Source organism: Leptidea sinapis, chromosome 3, assembly GCF_905404315.1.
Source record: "Leptidea sinapis chromosome 3, ilLepSina1.1, whole genome shotgun sequence".
Taxonomy (NCBI): Eukaryota; Metazoa; Arthropoda; class Insecta; order Lepidoptera; family Pieridae; genus Leptidea; species Leptidea sinapis.
The window spans coordinates 16,840,936-16,860,023 of record NC_066267.1 but is presented as its reverse complement, the minus strand read 5'-3'; the positions used below and the strand labels follow the sequence as shown (position 1 = coordinate 16,860,023).

General features: G+C 33.4%; 1 protein-coding gene across 2 annotated transcripts; it reads left to right on the top strand.

Annotated features, from left to right (window-relative positions):
* The first annotated feature begins 381 nt into the window (after positions 1–381).
* On the top strand, positions 382–17,024 carry LOC126978817 (elongation factor Tu-like). Of its 2 annotated transcripts, XM_050827903.1 has the most exons (7): positions 382–763; positions 2,032–2,136; positions 2,764–2,912; positions 3,944–4,067; positions 6,579–6,829; positions 12,795–13,023; positions 13,485–17,024. In XM_050827903.1, exons 1-7 carry the CDS (start codon positions 466–468, stop codon positions 13,688–13,690), a joined length of 1,362 nt encoding a protein of 453 aa, XP_050683860.1. In that variant the 5' UTR covers positions 382–465; the 3' UTR covers positions 13,691–17,024. The 2 variants fall into 2 exon arrangements, with proteins under 2 accessions (XP_050683860.1, XP_050683869.1); XM_050827912.1 differs by lacking the exon at positions 382–763 and having other exon boundaries at positions 2,754–2,912.
* The last annotated feature ends 2,064 nt before the right edge of the window (positions 17,025–19,088 follow it).

Sequence of the window (19,088 nt, the reverse complement as noted above, 5' to 3'; positions counted from 1 at the left end):
AATTTGCTCTTGTTTCTGTGACTCATATTTTTTAGATGGTAAAATATACCGTAATGAAAAAATACTCCTATTAAATATAAATATGTTATTCTATCATAATAAAAATAACTAGGTAATTAAATGTAAATAAATACTTTTTTGAAGGTGATAGAGACGCATAATTAGCAGAATAAATAATTCTTATAATTAATTAAAATGATAATTTAAGTAGATTAAATTATTCAAACAATTTTATTGTACTTTGGTTTGAGCTGATAGTCTTGTTACCAATACTCTATTTAAACTAACGCTAACACAATAAAATTGACAGCTTATGTCAATCATGTCAGTGCCAGTCACGGCCACAGAGTAGGTACTTTTAGATGCGTCAGTTGTCACAGCTCAGTGGACTGTGGAGCGGTTTTATTTATTGACTATTTTGAAATTTAAAGTATTTTGTTATATTTACATTAACAAAAAATTAAGATGAGTGGAAAATACATATTGCAGTCTATTTTTCACAACTTCCCACACAAATATTTAGTCAGACAAAATGCATGTATTTGCAATCGATTTAAAAACATAACGAAAGGATCTTTAAGGTTATTTTCTACAACAAATACAATTATCGAGAAGAAACACTGTAATATAGGTACAATAGGGCATGTAGATCATGGTAAAACGACGCTTACAGCTGCTATTACAAAAGTATTATCGAAAGACGGTATGGCCAAATATGTTTCTTATGATGAAATAGATAAAGCTCCAGAAGAAAAAGCTAGAGGTATGTTTGCTGTTGATATTTATAATAAGAGTGTCTGTGGACTGGACTAAAGACGGTTGTGTTATAAACTCGTCGCTAATTCCATAAAAGTAGTTATGAAATTTGCTGAATGACCCAATATCCTATTTCTATTATTAAATGAGACTACCTGTAAAACTGCTGTCTAAAATATTGTAACTGGATAAATATTTGTGCTCTGTGCCACTGATACAAACAGCATGGTATTTCAAGAATTGAATACCAATGCAGGTTTTAAAGACCTACCAGAAACAAACTATTACTTACATAATCATTCTAGTCAACCTACCAACCAAATCTATAATGCTTTGAGATCTCACATATTGGTATGAAATTGGTGTGCTCTTGTTTATGTCAGTGTTTTTCTTGATCTTAAGAAATCATGCTGTAGATATTATTCTAAGATTTTGTGTCAGTATGAAGCCATGAAACAAACTTATTGGTACATAATACTAGAAAAATCTAGAAATCCTAAAACTCAACAATGTCTAGGTAATTATTTATCCACTTACTTACATCCAAATCTGCACTTATTCTTTTTTATAATGCAATTTTAGGTGTGTTAATATATTGTCATCTTGTGTACAAAACAGTGGCTTTTGTGCATTATAAAATGCTCCTAACATTGCCTCACTTAAAACCTTTACACTAATATTTCACCAACAGCCCAGTTAGTAGAAAGCAAGTTGTCAAATCACATCAGCAGGTCATTTACGGCCATTCCCAATATATCCCATAAGAGATATTCAGTCATCTCTTACTTGAGATAAAATTGTATCATTGTTTTTTCTGTCCCAATAAACTTATCGACGGTAATGCACCTTATCTGTGCTCTCTGTCTGTCAATGAGATGACATATAGCTTACCAGCCATATAAAGTTTGTATGGAAATTGCAATTCACATGTCCTAATATAAGGCGATAAGAATGACTTATCGGGTATATTGGGACAGCTTCAGATTATTGACAACTAATTACTAACAGTAAAAAGTAGTAACTTATCTCTATCTGTAGATAGTATATTGGGAACGGTCCTTAGAGGAACCTTAACCTTACACCAATTTATCAAAGGTTCACTGTAATAGTGATAATTAACTACAAAAATTAAACTCAATCAAGGTTTTTTATTTCTGCAAACATATTACAAATAAATAAATTAATCAGAATGACAGAATTTCTACAAAGCTATAAATAGTTTGGTATTTATAATCATGTATTACACCAAAATATTTATTTTTATTTTTCTTTCAGGTATCACAATAAATGCAGCACATGTAGGATACTCTACAAAAAACCGTCACTATGCACACACTGACTGTCCAGGACATGCTGATTATATACGTAACATGATATCAGGTACATCCTTTTATATAATTATTATTTGGATATCTCATTTAGGACAGGTGTAGTGACAAAATCTAAGCAGTTTTTTCGTATAATTCTGCTACTGAAAACCTTAAGATAACAGTGATTACTCTGTCAATCAATATTCCTATCAATAGTGCTACAATTTATGGATAAATGTTCACATAACTTAAATGAATAAATGAAAATGGGTAATAAAACAATGGCAACTCAATCTGGTTATATTTATTTTTTTATTCTGCCCGTTGCATATCTATTTATTCAACAACTGTGGGCACAATAAAATATAAAATTTGAATGAATTAGTACCCCAAATTTGGTGAAGGCCATGATAGCCCATCAATTTGGACTCTTAACTCTGTACTGCAATGTGGATTACGCCCATAATTTGGAAGAATAAACCTTTTGTGTTGAGCCACATTAATTTTTACATCCAATCATTGGGATTAAAATATGTATATTCCATGTAATGTAAACCCCAAACCTTTAAAACCACATATCAATAATGAATGTGTATTTTGAGAGACCAGGTACAAAACACTCAATGACCTTTAAAATGATTGTTTTTCTTGTTGTTCAAATGACCTTAAAATACATAAAGAATGCAGTTGTTTGCAGGTGCGTCTCAAATGGATGCAGCTATTTTAGTGGTAGCTGCTGATGATGGGCCCATGCCACAGACCAGGGAGCATCTGCTTTTAGCCAAGCAAGTCGGGATACAGTACATTGTGATTTATATCAATAAGGTGGACCTTGTTGATAATGAGGTATTCACTTTTTATGTTAAAAATGAACATACAAACTCACATATCCTCTCATGAAGCTATCTACACGAGTAATCCACCACAGATGACTCTTTCTACATCAAATGGAAGAGTTTTGTCACCCTTTAAAGTTTTTATGTTTGATGAATTAATTTTTTGCTTGAAGTCTAACAGACTAAGTCATCTGTATTTACGTAGGTAAATATATGTGGATTGCACTAAGCAATCAATTACCTTACTTATCTCTCAGAATATATTTTAGTTTCTGTTTTTGTTCAGTATGAAGTACATACTTTGATAATACCTATTCAAAAGAATATTGTTTCATATGAATGTGTGTTAAAAGTGATAATTTGAATAAAAATAGATAATAAAACATCTGCCTTATCTCACTCAGTATAAACATTATTTTTTATATAATGCTCTGAATACAGTTTTATTTGCTAGATACCATAATATGCAGCAGCATTCACTGAATATTATTTCAGTTCATCATCAATGGATGACCTTATTATTTTTTATTGGAAGAAGAAGACAAATGAGTGTATGGGTTATTATGTAACCTTTAAATTTAATTAAAATTCACAAAACACATTCAGCTGCATTACCAAAAAAAACACAAACACAGCCTTTTTGCCAGCGTTTTAGGAAAATGTATGCGGTTTTTTTGAATCTTGTATCATCCTGGAAACACCGCGCAAGGCACTGTACACATTGCGGTTTTAAAGGAACAAGCAACCCATCCACATCCAGAGTACTTGATATTAGGTGATCACCTCTTACATAACCAAAAAATTTTCTGTTTAACTTCCTAACTACGGAACACAAATGGAAAGTACTAGCTTAGGTCTTTTTGTTATCAGAATAGGTTAATTATAGTAATTAGTTAATTAATAGATTGATCCAGAGGGTCTTGCATAGAAAACTGTATGTCATATTATGTTTTAAGTTATAAAAATTGGGGACAGAAAGGGATAGAGATATGTCCGTGCCAGCTGTTAGACAAAGCAATAACAATGCTAATTAATTTTCAGGTAATGGAACTGGTTGAATTAGAAATGAGAGAAATGTTGACAGATTTTGGTTTTAATGGTGCTGTGTCACCAGTGGTACATGGTTCCGCTTTGAAAGCCTTGAAGGATGACAATTCTGAAATAGGTGAGGATGAAATTTACTTTGGTTAGCATAAGGCTTGCATCGTGATTCATTGCAACTTCTTCTTTCAAGCTCATTAGCTTCATGCACGCAAGTTAGTCTGGGGGGGTTGCTTAGAGCGTTGGCGGCACATTGGCTTTATCTCTCATTCAGCATAGCCATATACCAATGTGTTTTTGATTTTCAAATTCATACGTAGGCAAGCTCAGAAACGGCTTCAGGGCCGTTTTCATGCAAAATAGGACGCCGAGTTGCGGACAAATCTAAAAATATAAAAACGAATGTTGCTAAGATCAAAACTTCAGAACGGCTCTACCAATTGGGTAATTTTTTTGGAATTTCCTTGAGGTACATGGAAGGATTTAATAAAAAAAATCTATCTATATAAATAAAAATCATAATTGCTAAGGGCAAAACTCAAGAAGGGCTCCAGCAATTGGGTTTAATTTTTTTTTTGAAGTTCCATGAGCCACATGGAAGATATTCAAAAAATTTGCGTGCGTACAAGGTATACATGTCAGAAGTGAAACCTGCATTGTACATGAACCTCTAAACTGTATATGAAGTCCTGGTACATGTTGCTAGGATGACACATGATTTCAACCGCTATGAAAGACATTACTAACACCACTACCATATTAATGTTGCCCTGGTGTCTAAATGTATAGTAATACATTGACATGACGTCAGAATATATTAATAACTAGCTGACCCGACAGACGTTGTTCTGTATATAATAAATAAAATAATGTTTTTCTATGAATTTGTCAATAATATATCATAACATCAAAAATTACTTCGTAAAATATGCACCCTGCTGTCGTAATGAAATTGTTTCACAGCAGAATTGTCAAACCGTGCGTCAATAAATTCTCTCATAGAAATTATGTATGGACACATCAAAGGAAAAACAAAGTTGTTGTTTTATTTAATTTAGCAGCTATTTCCTATTTATTCACCTTATAAACCTTCGCTGGACTTCCACAAATAATTCAAGACCAAAATTAACCAAATCGGTCCAGCCGTTCTCGAGTTTTAGCGAGACTAACGAACAGCAATTCATTTTTAAATATATAGATTTATAGACAATCTCTTCAACTATGATCGCCTAGTACCAAAACACTATTTAATGCTAATCTCATGGTCTCCTACGTTAAATCTTATGAATTTATGTGTCTGTCTCTTTTTACTGTCGTTACTTCGTTTCATCGACTTCAAATCACAACGATGTTAAAGAAGTTTTCACTTATTTTACACGATTCACGACTTCACCATTATTAAACTCATTGGATTTGCAAGGATTGCCACACCATAATATTTAGTATCGGTAGTCATATTGTTATGAATCCCACCGCATCTTTGTAACGGCACACGACTATCACAGAAAAATTTAGGTAACAATGTAATCGAAGCAACAAATATAAAAGGAAAAACTAACGGAAAAAAGTGACGATACCCTGCATCCCAATGATAATGACTGCAATTTGCAGTGCGGCTTGCTATCGCAATGACCATAAATAAATCACAGATACAAATGATTTAAGTTTTCTTTAATGTTAATTCCGCCAATATTTATTTCCAAAACAATTCGACACGTGTTTCGCCTCTACACGAGGCATCCTCAGGGCGTGTTGTCTCGCCAAAATCTGGCATCGTGCCAGAAGAAGAAGAGGAATTAACACTAAAGAAAACTTAAATCATTTGTATAATTATGGATTTCCGCAAAGTAACGTCTAATTCAATAAATTTTCATAAATCACAGAGTCAGTCTTTAAGAATTTGAGGCGTTAATCTTAAAAAACATATGTTTCTCTCATGGACAGTTGTATGTTGCCTGCTTCCGCATTGGGAAACGGTCAGCTTTATTTGTTTACGCACCAAGTAACCAAAAAAATAATAATAACGTAATAAAGTATTGTAGTCTACGAAATAGAAAACTTATTTATGTATCTAATTGTGGTTTATTGTTGAGATATAAATAACGGGATCACTCTGAAATCAATTATATTTATTTAATTTTTTCAATTTACTTTTGACGGCGTTCGTAGGGCTTTTAATTTTTCGCAGAGGCTATTTCGGATTTCTAAAATGATCTCAAATTCTTATTCTGCTACTCCGAGATCCCACGAAATACATAGTGTTGCAATAATTTATTTGCAATGTGGTCATCTTGGATTTCAAAGTATGTATACACATAATCTTTAAGGGATAATAAAATCAAATTTTATAACAATTTCTCTACTGGTTTGATGAACCCTCATCTATCTGTCTGTTGCCCAAACCATTTGAGCTACCAAACTATGGAATGAGCTGCTTTGTTTCCAACACGTTGCGACATGGGTACCTTCAAAATAAGCGCGTAAACCTTCCTAAAAGGCCGGCAACGCTACTTCCATTCCTGTAGTGTTTACTGGAAAATGTTAACGGCAGTCATCACTTAACATCAGGTATACGCTCGTTTGTGGGGGACAACAAAATATTATATAAAAGTTCGCTTCAAAAATTATTTTTCAGGAGTACCGTCAATATTGAAACTGATGGACGCCATAGACAATTACGTACCAAAGATAGTCAGGGACCTAGAGTCGCCGTTTCTTATGCCGATAGACAACGCGTTCACTGTGCCGGGGAGGGGCACTGTGGTAGTTGGCACCATAAAGAGGGGAGTGATGAAAAGGAACGATGATGCAGAGTTGATGGGATTTGGTTATAATGTGAAGACTACACTATCTGATATGCAGATCTTTAGAAATTCTGTACAAGAGGTAAGGCTTTTACTGTTTCATACAATTACCTTATAAGTACTTCATGCAAGTACCTTCTATTTACATCTTTTAAGAATATGCCATGCCATGGCATGTCCCTGTATCTAAATTAAATTGAAAAAAAAAAATGTATACTGTATATTATGTAACCGTAACTTTTGTCCGTTTCTCGAACTGTCTGTGCACGCTTATGTCGAAAACGGCTAAACCGTTTTAAATCAGTTTTCACATAAAAACAATTACTAAGTTAGAGTCCGCTCGTTTTTGTAATTAGCATGCACAAACAGACTAATGTACTAAAAACTATATTTTGTTTGGCACAAATATTATTTAGTGAAGGTAAAAACAATGTAAACATACAAGTACCTAAATAGTATTTGTTGGATGCAATTACTAATTATGATAGTAATCACGACCATCATGTTCACGAAACATTTTTTTTATTTTTTTTTTATTTGGGACACAAAACAATTACACACTAGATGATTACATTAGAGGAAGAAATAACATAAATAGTACTGAGTGCATAACCAACGACAATGTTCACGGGTTACTATATAAGTATTAGGTAACAAGAAAGAAAAGTAGTTATTACAAACAGATGTTGCTTACAATATTATTATGATGTTACATATAAGTCTCCAATGAGAATATTTAATTTCATAACAATGAGGTTTAAGTTTAAATTTAATTAAATAACATTAATTAAGTTGATGCTGTTTCAATGTGCTTTTAATTGCTGATTTGAATTGTCGTTCCGATATACCTAATATGTCAATATCTGAAAAGATTTCATTGTATGTGCTAAATAGGCGTTGCAGAGGCGCGCGTTTGCCGGAGTTGGTTCGAATTGGGCTAACTGCAAAAAGGGGACGCTTACGTACACTGCGCTGACATACAACTCTTGGGACCTGGAAGTTTAGATTGTGTACTAAATCACTGCAGTCATATTTGTTGTTACATAATCCATATAATGTTTTAGCCCCAAGAAGTTTCCTTCTGGATTTTAGGGTCTGTAAGTTATATTTTTGTAGCTGATCGGGGTATGATAATTTAGATCGGTAACATCTATAATGAGTAGATTTTAGAAATTTACCCTGTATAGTCTCAATCATATCGGTATATTTTACTGTTCAGAGGATCCCAGACCTGTACAGCGTATTCAAGTTGAGGACGTATTAGTGATTTGTAAAGTGTTATGTATGTTGTATATTGTTTAAACTGGCGGGATACGCGCATGACAAATCCAAACATCTTATATGCATTGTTTAAAATATTGTTGATGTGCTGGTCTAAATGTAGTTTAGAGTCAAGCTGTATGCCAAGATCACGGACACTGCACATTTTAGCTAGATTTGAACTGCAGAGGGAATATTGGGAGGTAATAATATTTCTTTTTTTAGAAAACGTTATAGAGTGGCACATGGGAATGCTCAGGAACAATTTATTTGCGTTGCAATAGTCGGTGAGTCTATTTAAGTCCTGTTGCAAGAGAATAGAGTCAGAACGATTTGATATGGTTTTATATATCTTCAGGTCGTCTGCATAAAGTAAGAATTTTGAATTTAGGAAGCATGTGTGAATATCATTAATAAATAGAAAGAATAGAAAAGGTCCTAAAATAGATCCCTGAGGAACACCGGATGTTACATTAACAGGTCGAGACTCATAACCACTAATGACGATTTTCTGGGTACGTTTAGTAACATAGGATGCAAACCAACGAAGCAGGTTGCCTTTTATGCCATTGTAGGAGATTTTATCCAATAATATTTTGTGGTCAACTTTGTCAAACGCCTTTTGAAAATCTGTGTAAACAGTATCGGTTTGAATATTTTGATCAATGTTATGGAAAAGAGAGGTCGTAAATAAAATTAAATTTGTTGTGGTTGATCTTCCCTTGACAAAGCCATGCTGTTGTTCTAATATACTGATGTGAAGTAGGGGGTAAATTTTATCATGTACAAGACTCTCAAAGACCTTTGACAAAGATGACGTTATTGAGATAGGGCGGTATTTTTCAACATTACTTCTAGGTCCGTTTTTATGAATCGGAACTAAATTTGCATGCTTCCAAACGCTATGGAATATTCCTTCATTCAAACATTTATTAAATATTATTTGTATTGGATAGGAGATGGTTTCCCATGTATTTTTAAGAGACCTAGCTGGAATTCCGTCAGGTCCTTTTGAAGAGTCCAGAGATTTCAGTTTAATTTTTATATCTGATAATGTGACACTCAGATTACTTAAATTAGTGTTATTAGTGTTTGTGCATAAAGGGGGCCCCAGTTATCTAAATTAAGACTTGATGGCTCATAAGAAGATTCAAAAAAAGAAGAAAACATATCGCAAATAGTTTCAGGATTACTAGAGGAGAAGTCCTTGTATGTCATATGATGTGGAATACCAATCTTTTTTTTTACTGTTGGCTACATAGTTCCAAAAATATTTAATATTAGAGTGAACACTATCCTCTACAGAATTAATGTACCTTTTGTAACATAATCCGCATTCTTTCTTGAAACGTCTTCTAAACATGGAGAAAGTTTCATAATCCGAGATATTATTATATTTCTTCCACCTACTCCATGCTCGGGATTTATTTTTAAAAATGTGTATTAGAGACGGTGAAAACCAAATGGGAAATTGCATATTTTTAAGATTTGGAAGCGAATGATTTCATAAAACTTTGCTACGGATAGCTCGCAGGATGTATCTTTTAGTAACGAGTCCCAGTCAGTATTGTCAATCTCCTTGTTAATTAATATATAGTCAGCTTTATTAAAATTATACCTCATAACCTTTTTCTTTAGTAGTGGAGTAAATATATCAAAAAATGTTAAAATATATATGGGTGGATGGTGTGCATCAATATTAACTAGAGATTTACTGGGTTGCAATATTTGACAGTTCACACTGCTAATGACTAGGTCAAGTAATTTGTTCAAGTGATTTTTAAATTAGTTGTACTGAAAGCTATTAGTTAGTGACATAAACTGTTGCAAATGAATTCTGGGTGTCGTTAGTGGGCATTTATCGGATATATCTATGTGATCCTGAGACCTAATCCAGTCAATAGATGACAGATTGAAGTCACCAACAACAATAAACTTATTAACGGAACTCTTGTTCATTTGGTTTGCTAATGTTTCAAGTAAATTGACATAGACATTGTCAGATACATTTGGCGGGATGTAAATAGCTATAATAATGTTAAATACATGGGGGTTAGCACTTGGTAGTTGTAAAGCAACACACTCAATTGGATAAGCACTTACCATAGATGGATGCATTGGAATGGAATGGAGGTGTTCAAGCACTGCTATTAGAACTCCTCCACCATCTTTTTTGTTACTTATGGAGCGGTCTCTGTCTGAACACACAGTAACGGGAGTCAATAAATTCAGAATTATTTATATCAGGTATAAGCCATGTCTCTGTAAGTAAGATAATGTCATAGCAGTTAGTCAATATGTTAGTGTAAAGTGTGTGTAACTTTGTACGAATGCCCCTGCAATTCTGATAATAAATACTAAGCGTGCTTTTATTAGCCATGCTTTAGCTTTGCTTAGCCATTGGATATTATGAAAATAATAATAGATGTTTTAACTATAGAATTAATAGACATAATATGTATAGCACATTGAAACATGATTGAGTCAAAGCTTTTAATTATCCCTTTCTGAAATATGCAAATTTAAATTGAGTGATTATAATAAAGAGTCATTTGAAAATCTACTGCTAATTTTTTTATAAACACATAATCTTGATATTAAGGATATAAAGCATATTCCTAAATTTATTAAATACCACCTACCAATAAGTTCCAAGACCACAAATATTAAAGTAAATATCCTAGTCATTATGTTGGGACAAACAGGATTTAATTTAAGTTGACAATTCTGATAGAATAGACACAGATTGTATTTATCCATTGTACATCTTTTTGAAATTAATTGTAGTACTAATAAATATATATTATTGATAATTAATAGACACATCAAAAATACGGTAGTTGCAAGATATTGAATAATATTATAGTAATAAATATATTTGATGGGCATGTCATAATATGCTTCATCAAATGTAATTATGCCTTGCACACATGGAATCAGAATATGTTTTACAATAGACAGAAATATTTCATTAAAATAAGTAACTAATAAATATTTACTATATCTATTTTGACAATCATTGTGATACATATTAACAGATAAACATGATATTGATATGGATAGTTTTGAAATGCATTTATGGGTAACTTTTATAATTATTGTTTTTAATTTATAGTTATTAGACTTTATGAAATAGTTATATAGCTGACTAAAGTTAAGGCTTATTTTATACTTAAGGTTTAATCGCATAAATTCATGTAGTGTAATTATTTTTAATACAATTACAATATACTTGTTGTTAAATAACACCAGATTAATTAATCTTACGGATATCTTGTTGTGAACGAATAACAATAATGGGTGATGTATCTGTTTTACGAGCAAATATGGTTCCATTTTTAACCCCAAATTTTCCCGAGTTTGGCGAAATAAATGCTTGTGGTTAAGCGTTAAATGCACATTTATGTATATTCTATGAGCGGGGCCCGTAATTGATAGTTGTGTAAAAGTTAAGCCCTTGGCTGCTCGATAGGCTGCGATTAGGTTGTCTCGCATTATGCGTGTCGGTAACTTCACAATGATGTTTTTCGGGGATGAGCTTTTTTGATCAGCATGTGGAACACGGTGGACTGATACAATGTCCGACGCATTAAGTGGGTGCTTGATCGCGTTAAATAGTTTTTCTAACTGGGTAAGTAAATTTTCGCCACGCCTTTCAGGAAGATTTGATATTTCAATATTGCATGATCTTGCCTGTTGTTCCATCACTAATAATTTCTGTTTAACTCCTTCGAAATCCGTGGACAAGGTAGCAATAGGGGATATTTTGTATTCAATTTCTTTTATCTTATTCTCTAAACTTGCTTGTTTTTCCGAAGCGAAATCTAAGGAGTTTTCAATCTCTTGGATCCGAGTTCCCATTTCAGATACAGAGTTTTTTATATTTAAAGTTTCTTTGTTTAATTTTGATACATTTGAATTTAGATCAGATAGTGCAGTTGTTATTTTTGATAATTCCTGACTAATTGAGACATTGGGTTGCATTCGTCAAATTGTTTTCGTTTGCGTGTGTTGATATTCGCATATTCTTTCGCAACAGCTGTAGGTATCTCCGGGTTTGACGGGTATTTGTTGACGTCACTTTTTGGTGGAGTTCGCTGAGTGGCCATGACTTCAAGTATTACAGAGATAGCAATATAGTTATGTTCTTTTCTGTGAGTAATAAGGGGTGAGGTAACCCCTCAGTTACGGCCGGCACAAGCGATGCGAGAAAGAGATGTAAAATAATTTAATCTAACTCGATATGAGCACAATCACTGTCACAGCACACGGATACAGCACTTAAAATTACTTACATAAGAACTATTTTCAGCTGATAGATTTTCAAATAATTTACTAAAATTTAACACAGAGTACCTTTCTCAACAAGGATCAAACGTCGAAACATTCTTATACAAACAATGAATTCAAGCTCTAGAGGTCCTCCCATCATCAACATACAATATACGATAATTTATATTTATATAGTTTATTCTTTATTACTTTTTATGAAATAATTTATATTATTTAAACATTCATATATTGGATGCAGCACCTTAAAAACTAATTTATTATGTATATTACAGCCATTGTAAAATACTATATTTCATTGAAATGGCCTTCGAGATTCTTGTATGTTCTTCTCACAAACTCAAGTTTTTACAAACATAATATGGTAAATTCAGTAACAAAAAGAAATATTTATAGTGACTATTCAAAGAGCTTAGTTTAAGCCTAATTGAATAAAGTTTATTTGACTTTGATTTTAATTATTACTCAATGGAATGAATTATTACCTAAATTTTAAGGCAATCGCTGGTGACAACGTCGGTGTATTACTGCGCGGTCTTAAACTCCGTTCAGTTCAGACTGGAATGCTGCTCTGTCGGGCTGGAAGCGAAAAGTTGAGCAACCATTTCAAATCGAAGATATACTTCTTATCGAGAAGCGAGGGCGGAAGGAAGAAGCCGGTTATCTCGAAGTACGCGCAGCAAATGTATAGCGGTACTTGGAATATTGCTTGCAGGATTGATTTAGGTAAGTTAAATTCTTCTTTTATTTTATGGAAAAGGAAAGCGAGGGTACTGGTCACCTGGTGTTAAGTGATCACCGCCGCCCACATTCTCTTGCAACACCAGAGGAATCACAGAAGCGTTGCCGGCCTTTAAGGAATTTTACGATGCGCCCGCACACCGTCACGCAAATTCTACACCCTGACGTTAGTTCGCTGGTCGACTAGACCATTTATATCATACTTCAACTACCAAGTCTCTTGTAACTCATATATCTCTACTGAACCACAACCAATGGACGAGAAATAAATAAATTTCAATTTATATACAAGTTTAAAAAAAATCACTCTAATTGTATAAAAAATAATTAAATGATATTTAATTACCCGTTATATAACTAAATTATTCGTAAAATTTTGGTACATTTATAAACTTGGTTGTATTTAATACCTTCGTAATTATCCACAATGTTGTAACCAATTTCAGAGCCCACAATGGAAATGCTGATGCCGGGCGACCACGCAGAAGTGTACCTGACACTTCTAGAAGGAATGGTCATGACAGTCGGCCAGCCGTACACCATCCGAGAGAACAAAGTCACCGTAGCAACTGGTATCATCACGGAGACATTACCTTCTGTTGATGTTCCCAGAGGAAAATTAGGGAGAGCCGAAATTAATGTTGGCAGTTAAAAGCTGGCCAGCTGCGATTCGGACGCGCACGAATTTTATTCTACCATCGTGTAAGATAATTATTATAAAATTAAATCGACTTAACGCACTGTCACATATTATGTTATCTAGCCCTCACTAATATACAGTAAAACAATTTGTTATTTTTAAAGTGAAACCCGTCATGTCTGGGTTAAATTATAATAAAAATTAATTTGTGAACGATGCGGAACTCGAACCCGCGACCTCTTGGGTTCCGTCCGAGCGCTCTTACGAGCTGAGCCAACCGTTCGAGTGGCGCATGGTTCGTAAATCTTGGTATGTCGTATTCAACTCTTTAGGTTGTAGCTCGAACAGAACCCAAGAGATCGCTGGTTCGAGTCCCGCATGGTTCATAAATTTTAGTTACAAAGATCAATGGCGAAGTTTCATACTACAAAATATTTGAAATTGAATGGTAGCATTTCAAGAACTGACGTGTACTAATTAATTATCTATAATTTTCTGCATCTACTGACATTATTCATTTTTAATTTGGAACCGGGATAATGGAGAAATAAATGATTATTTTGTTTGAGTTTTTAGGTTAGGTTTTTATTTTTATTACTTTACCGTTCTAACTATATAATACTTATCTATTATATTCCAACTAACATGTTCCAACAACAATAACACTGAATAACACCAATTCCAAAAATCTTTAAGGATAGGAACTGGTAACCATAGCAACTGGCAAATAGTTAATAAATACCTACCTAATTACTAACGTTTACGGTACTACTGTCTACAGTCAACAACTCTTGAGTATTATATTATGATAAAATGGAAACTTGTTACTTGATGCAATGGAAATAACAGTTTATTTGCAACAAACCAGAGTTGGTTGTCCATAGCTTTATAAGTAATTTTATAACAGGGAAGTCAAATGCGCAATCCATAGTTGTAGGTACTTCTAAAGTGTGCCTAGCCTACGCCCGAATTTAAGGCTCGGGTTGACTTTTAAACTAAGTACTTCCATTTTTATAATCTTAAAAATCTGGTAAAATAAGTACCTAGTTTTCTAATGTCTTTTTCTCAATCCAAGACCTTATTTTGTAGAAGTAGGTAGCAGTAAATTAAACAAGCAAAATATTTTATTTTGTTTATTGTTATATAAACAGCGTACGTTAGACCAAATCGTGGGGCATATCATAGTCCGGTAATGGAGAGCAGAAGTAGTTCAGAATGAGGTTCAGAGTTTAAAACGAGAGAAAGATATTATTCAAGTCCAAAACCAAGCCAGTTAAAATAGAAACTACTTATAAAAATAAAGAAAGCACAAAATAACACAACAGCGGTAACTATAATTGATAGGTATTATTAGCATTAGGTAGATCATAGGTGAAAGGTATAGAAATTAGAAACTCATTGATCACTCGCTCATCGCTGTCAGTCATATTGACAGCTTTCCTTGATCTAACCTAAAATGGATGTGATTTCATAGTCGTGACAGCATATAATGTGAAAATGAAATAAATATTTTATTTATTTCCCCGGTTCCCTTTGCAATACAATTTTATCTAACAAGTCAATTTATCTACGAAGTTTTTTTGTAACTATCCTAACCTTAGATGGTTATTCCTATAGTCAGGTAAAATTTCGCCATTGTTCTTTAAATTGTATTTCATACAGTTATAATGAGAGCCGCCCCTACCCTATCGATTTGCATACCGGTACTCTTATTTAGGCATGTCACACACGAAATCAGTTGAACGTTTTGCACAACTCTATTTTATATATTATATTCCTACTAATGACCTAATGAAATTATTAAGTCAAATTAGTACTCACTTGCGTACCAACTGTGCTGTAAATCGCTATGCGTGCACATCTTGTAGAATATTTTTGTGACAGGGTTGTAGAAGTGAAGCGGTAGAACAATAGAGTTGAACCACAAGTTGTATTTATTTATTACACATAACTTAAACTTTGGAAAAAATAAACATCCTCGACTCGGAAACAAACATTGCTTGAAACAGCTCGGATTTCTCATTACTAACCACTGGGGCTAAGGTCGTCAAATGATATTCCACTATTCTTTCAATTATCACGTAGGTATACTAACTAAACTTGACGTGTGACGTGCCTAAGTTGAAAGTATTTTTTACCCATATACTTAGTATTGTAGCGTAACAGACAAACACTACTCATTACAGCGTGACTAAATTTAAAATGTTAATGTGTGCTCGTTTTACAGTAGTGTTAGTTAGTTAGTGAAATGTGTAGTAGTTTATAGTAACACAATCGAATGCAGAGCACGACACTATTATATTTTTTAATGAATATCCGTTAAACAGAACAATACTGATAAAAACACAAACTAAAACGCGGTGCAATTTGACAGGAGACTAATGGACATTAAATTGTTTCAAAACGGTTTCATGGTCTTCATCTATTCTGTATCTTTCTCACACCTAGGTTTTTATGTAAGGATAGTTATCTCACTTCCACACAGGGTTTGTTTATTACGGTAGTATACTAAGTTTATGTTTTTATCTACACCCATGCTTTAAATCCTCTATTAAAGATTCTGAAACAGTTAGCTTATTGCCAACATCAACAACACCCAATGTTCTAATAACCATTTCATCTTCCAAACGAGTGTTGTAATGTTGTACTGAATTTCATAACAACCCTCTTTTTTTTTTCAATCCCTTCATGCTCAAAGAGTTTAAACAGACAGCCACATTCTTATTGCTCTATGCGTGGTATCTGTATGAATTTCAAAAAAAGAACATTTTCGTTTACTCGCGTTCCACATTACCAGAACGTCGAATTATTGCACTATAAATAAAAACTACTACTAAAATAAATAATTCTTTCATTAATAAGTACTTGGTTTATTTGTAGTAATGGATGATATTAGGCTTCTACTAGGACTGGCTGTTTTAATGTTAGCAGCAAGCTAACTGTTTCAGAATCTTTTAGAGGATTCATATTCTGGGTGTAGATAAAGTCTTGTATGCAACTGTTGATAATTAGGTATTAAAACACTCATGTAATACTATTAAATATATATAAATCCACATTCGTGTTTTAATACTCCTTATTACACAACTGTTGCATAAATAACTATTACGCCTCATAGCTAAGTTTAATTATTATCATGTGAACTTGACACAATATAAGATTTGTATTTTGCCCGAGTTATAATAATATAATCCTGTAATGCTAATTACTACATGCCATAATAAACATAATAGTGGGTTAGCGTTTTTGTTGATTAAATAGCTTGTAAAAAAACTATCGTAGAAATTGATTAGGTCGGTATTATAACATATATGTAAATAGTAAAAACAATATACTGTTAATAGTCTTTTGGTTGTTTTATTTGTAATATGTTTTCGCAATCACTTTTTTAATACTAGTATGACGACTTTACCTTATGTAGGATCCTTGGATTTGGTAGTGATCAAAGAACATCAAACTATCATCTAAGTATTCAACATGACGTAAGTACATGTCGTAATTAATTACTCATTCTAGGTAGCGTTATGGGGCTTATGATAAGGTGATGGTTAATCACCAGGCAAAATGCAGAAAAACATTAATGCATTGTACACAGGTTAAAGGAAATGGGGTCGACCTTTCCCAAAGATGGGTGGACCAAATAAGAACTGTCGCAGGTGGCACATGGACTGGAACTGCGGGGGTTAGGTTAGAGAGGACATTGGAGGCGTTTGCTAACAAAGAATAAAGGCTTATATTTTTATTATTATTTACTAAAGCTCTTTTACTGTTTTATACCTGCAAGAAATTCAAATAATCCCCTTACGTGGTATTGTATTAATAATCATATTTGCATTTAAAGTATAATTTATAAAATAAAGGCTCTAAGCGAAAAAGTAGGGGTGAGCGATTTTTCCTTAATGTCAAACTTCATATTTTTGACTTGACAAAGAGAGAAAACATAACACAATCGATAACTAATATAATACTAGAAACAAACGGGGCACTAACTTATTATATATTATATTAATTATTAAAAGTAGCTGAACAAATAGTACCCGTATACATTTCTAGATTTGCGAGTGAATGCACAGAAACGGATATTAAAGAATATTTAAAACAAAATGGGCAAAGCATCTACGGGATTGAAAAGTTAAAACAAATGAAAGACGACTAACTTTAAGTCATTAAAAATCATGGTGGCTAAGAAAGACCTCGACATTATACTAAAAGAAGATTACTGGCCAGAATCTATAGTATTCAGAATATATAAACAAAATAGATCTGAAAACGGACTCATTATATCTGCATTATAACGTTTAAATTTAATACTTACCTATCAAACCACATCTTTCTAACACATACTTAGTGTTTTTGTTACAACAACAAGGACGTAAGAATTAGTAAAAATATAAAATGTGCTAGCTTTAACTGCAAATCCGTACGAAGGTCGCAAGCCTTTGTCACACAGTTGTGTGATGACTGTGATATAGTTGCATTACAAGAATTATGGCTACTGCCGGATGACTTGGGTTTCCTGTCACAAATTCACAAGGATTTTGAATATCATGCAGTATCACCAATAGACACCTCACCTGGAACTCTTAAAGGAAGACCGTATGGTGGAGTAGCTCTGCTGATGAGAAAGTCACTATTCACAAATATTTTACCATTAGCGTCAGGCTCGAAGCGTGTTATAGCAGTCAAAGTGGACCTTGAAGACCGCTGTATACTTATCCTGTCAGTGAACATGCCTACCGAGTGCGCGGATAATTTACCAGAGTTCACTGAATGCCTTGGTCATTTATTTATCATTTCAATCATAGAAGATAGTGGTATAGAGTGCGCGATGATATTAGGGGACTTTAATGCCGATGTAGGTAGCATGTTCGGAAAAGAATTGGCTGCATACTGTGGAGACCAGAACTGGGTTTGTGCTGATATCGAAATGCTCGGTGGGTTATCCAATACTTTCACATATCTAAGCGAAGCCCATGGATCATGTAGTTGGCTAGATCATTGTGTTGTGACGTCAGCAGCGTTTAATACGATTAAAAGTATGAGTGTGGTCGATGATGTGTAATGGTCCGATCATTATCCTTTATTAATTGAATGTGATATCTCAGAAATTGTACCAAAGAAAGATTTATATTACAGTCCAATCCAAGTTGTATGGGGAACCAGAAATAATCACCAAATAGCATCATACACATCAAATTGCACCAAATACTTACAAAGCTTACATAATATCAATAAATACCATAATACACAGTGCGTTGGCTTGCCGTGTCGTTACCACGGAAAATATAAACTAATTGATAATATGTATAAAGGCATTATAAACTGCATGAGTAATACGGCGAGAGAGGAAATATCACATTAAAGATTTACATATGCAAGCGAAACAGGCGTATGTAGGTACTATGGTTAC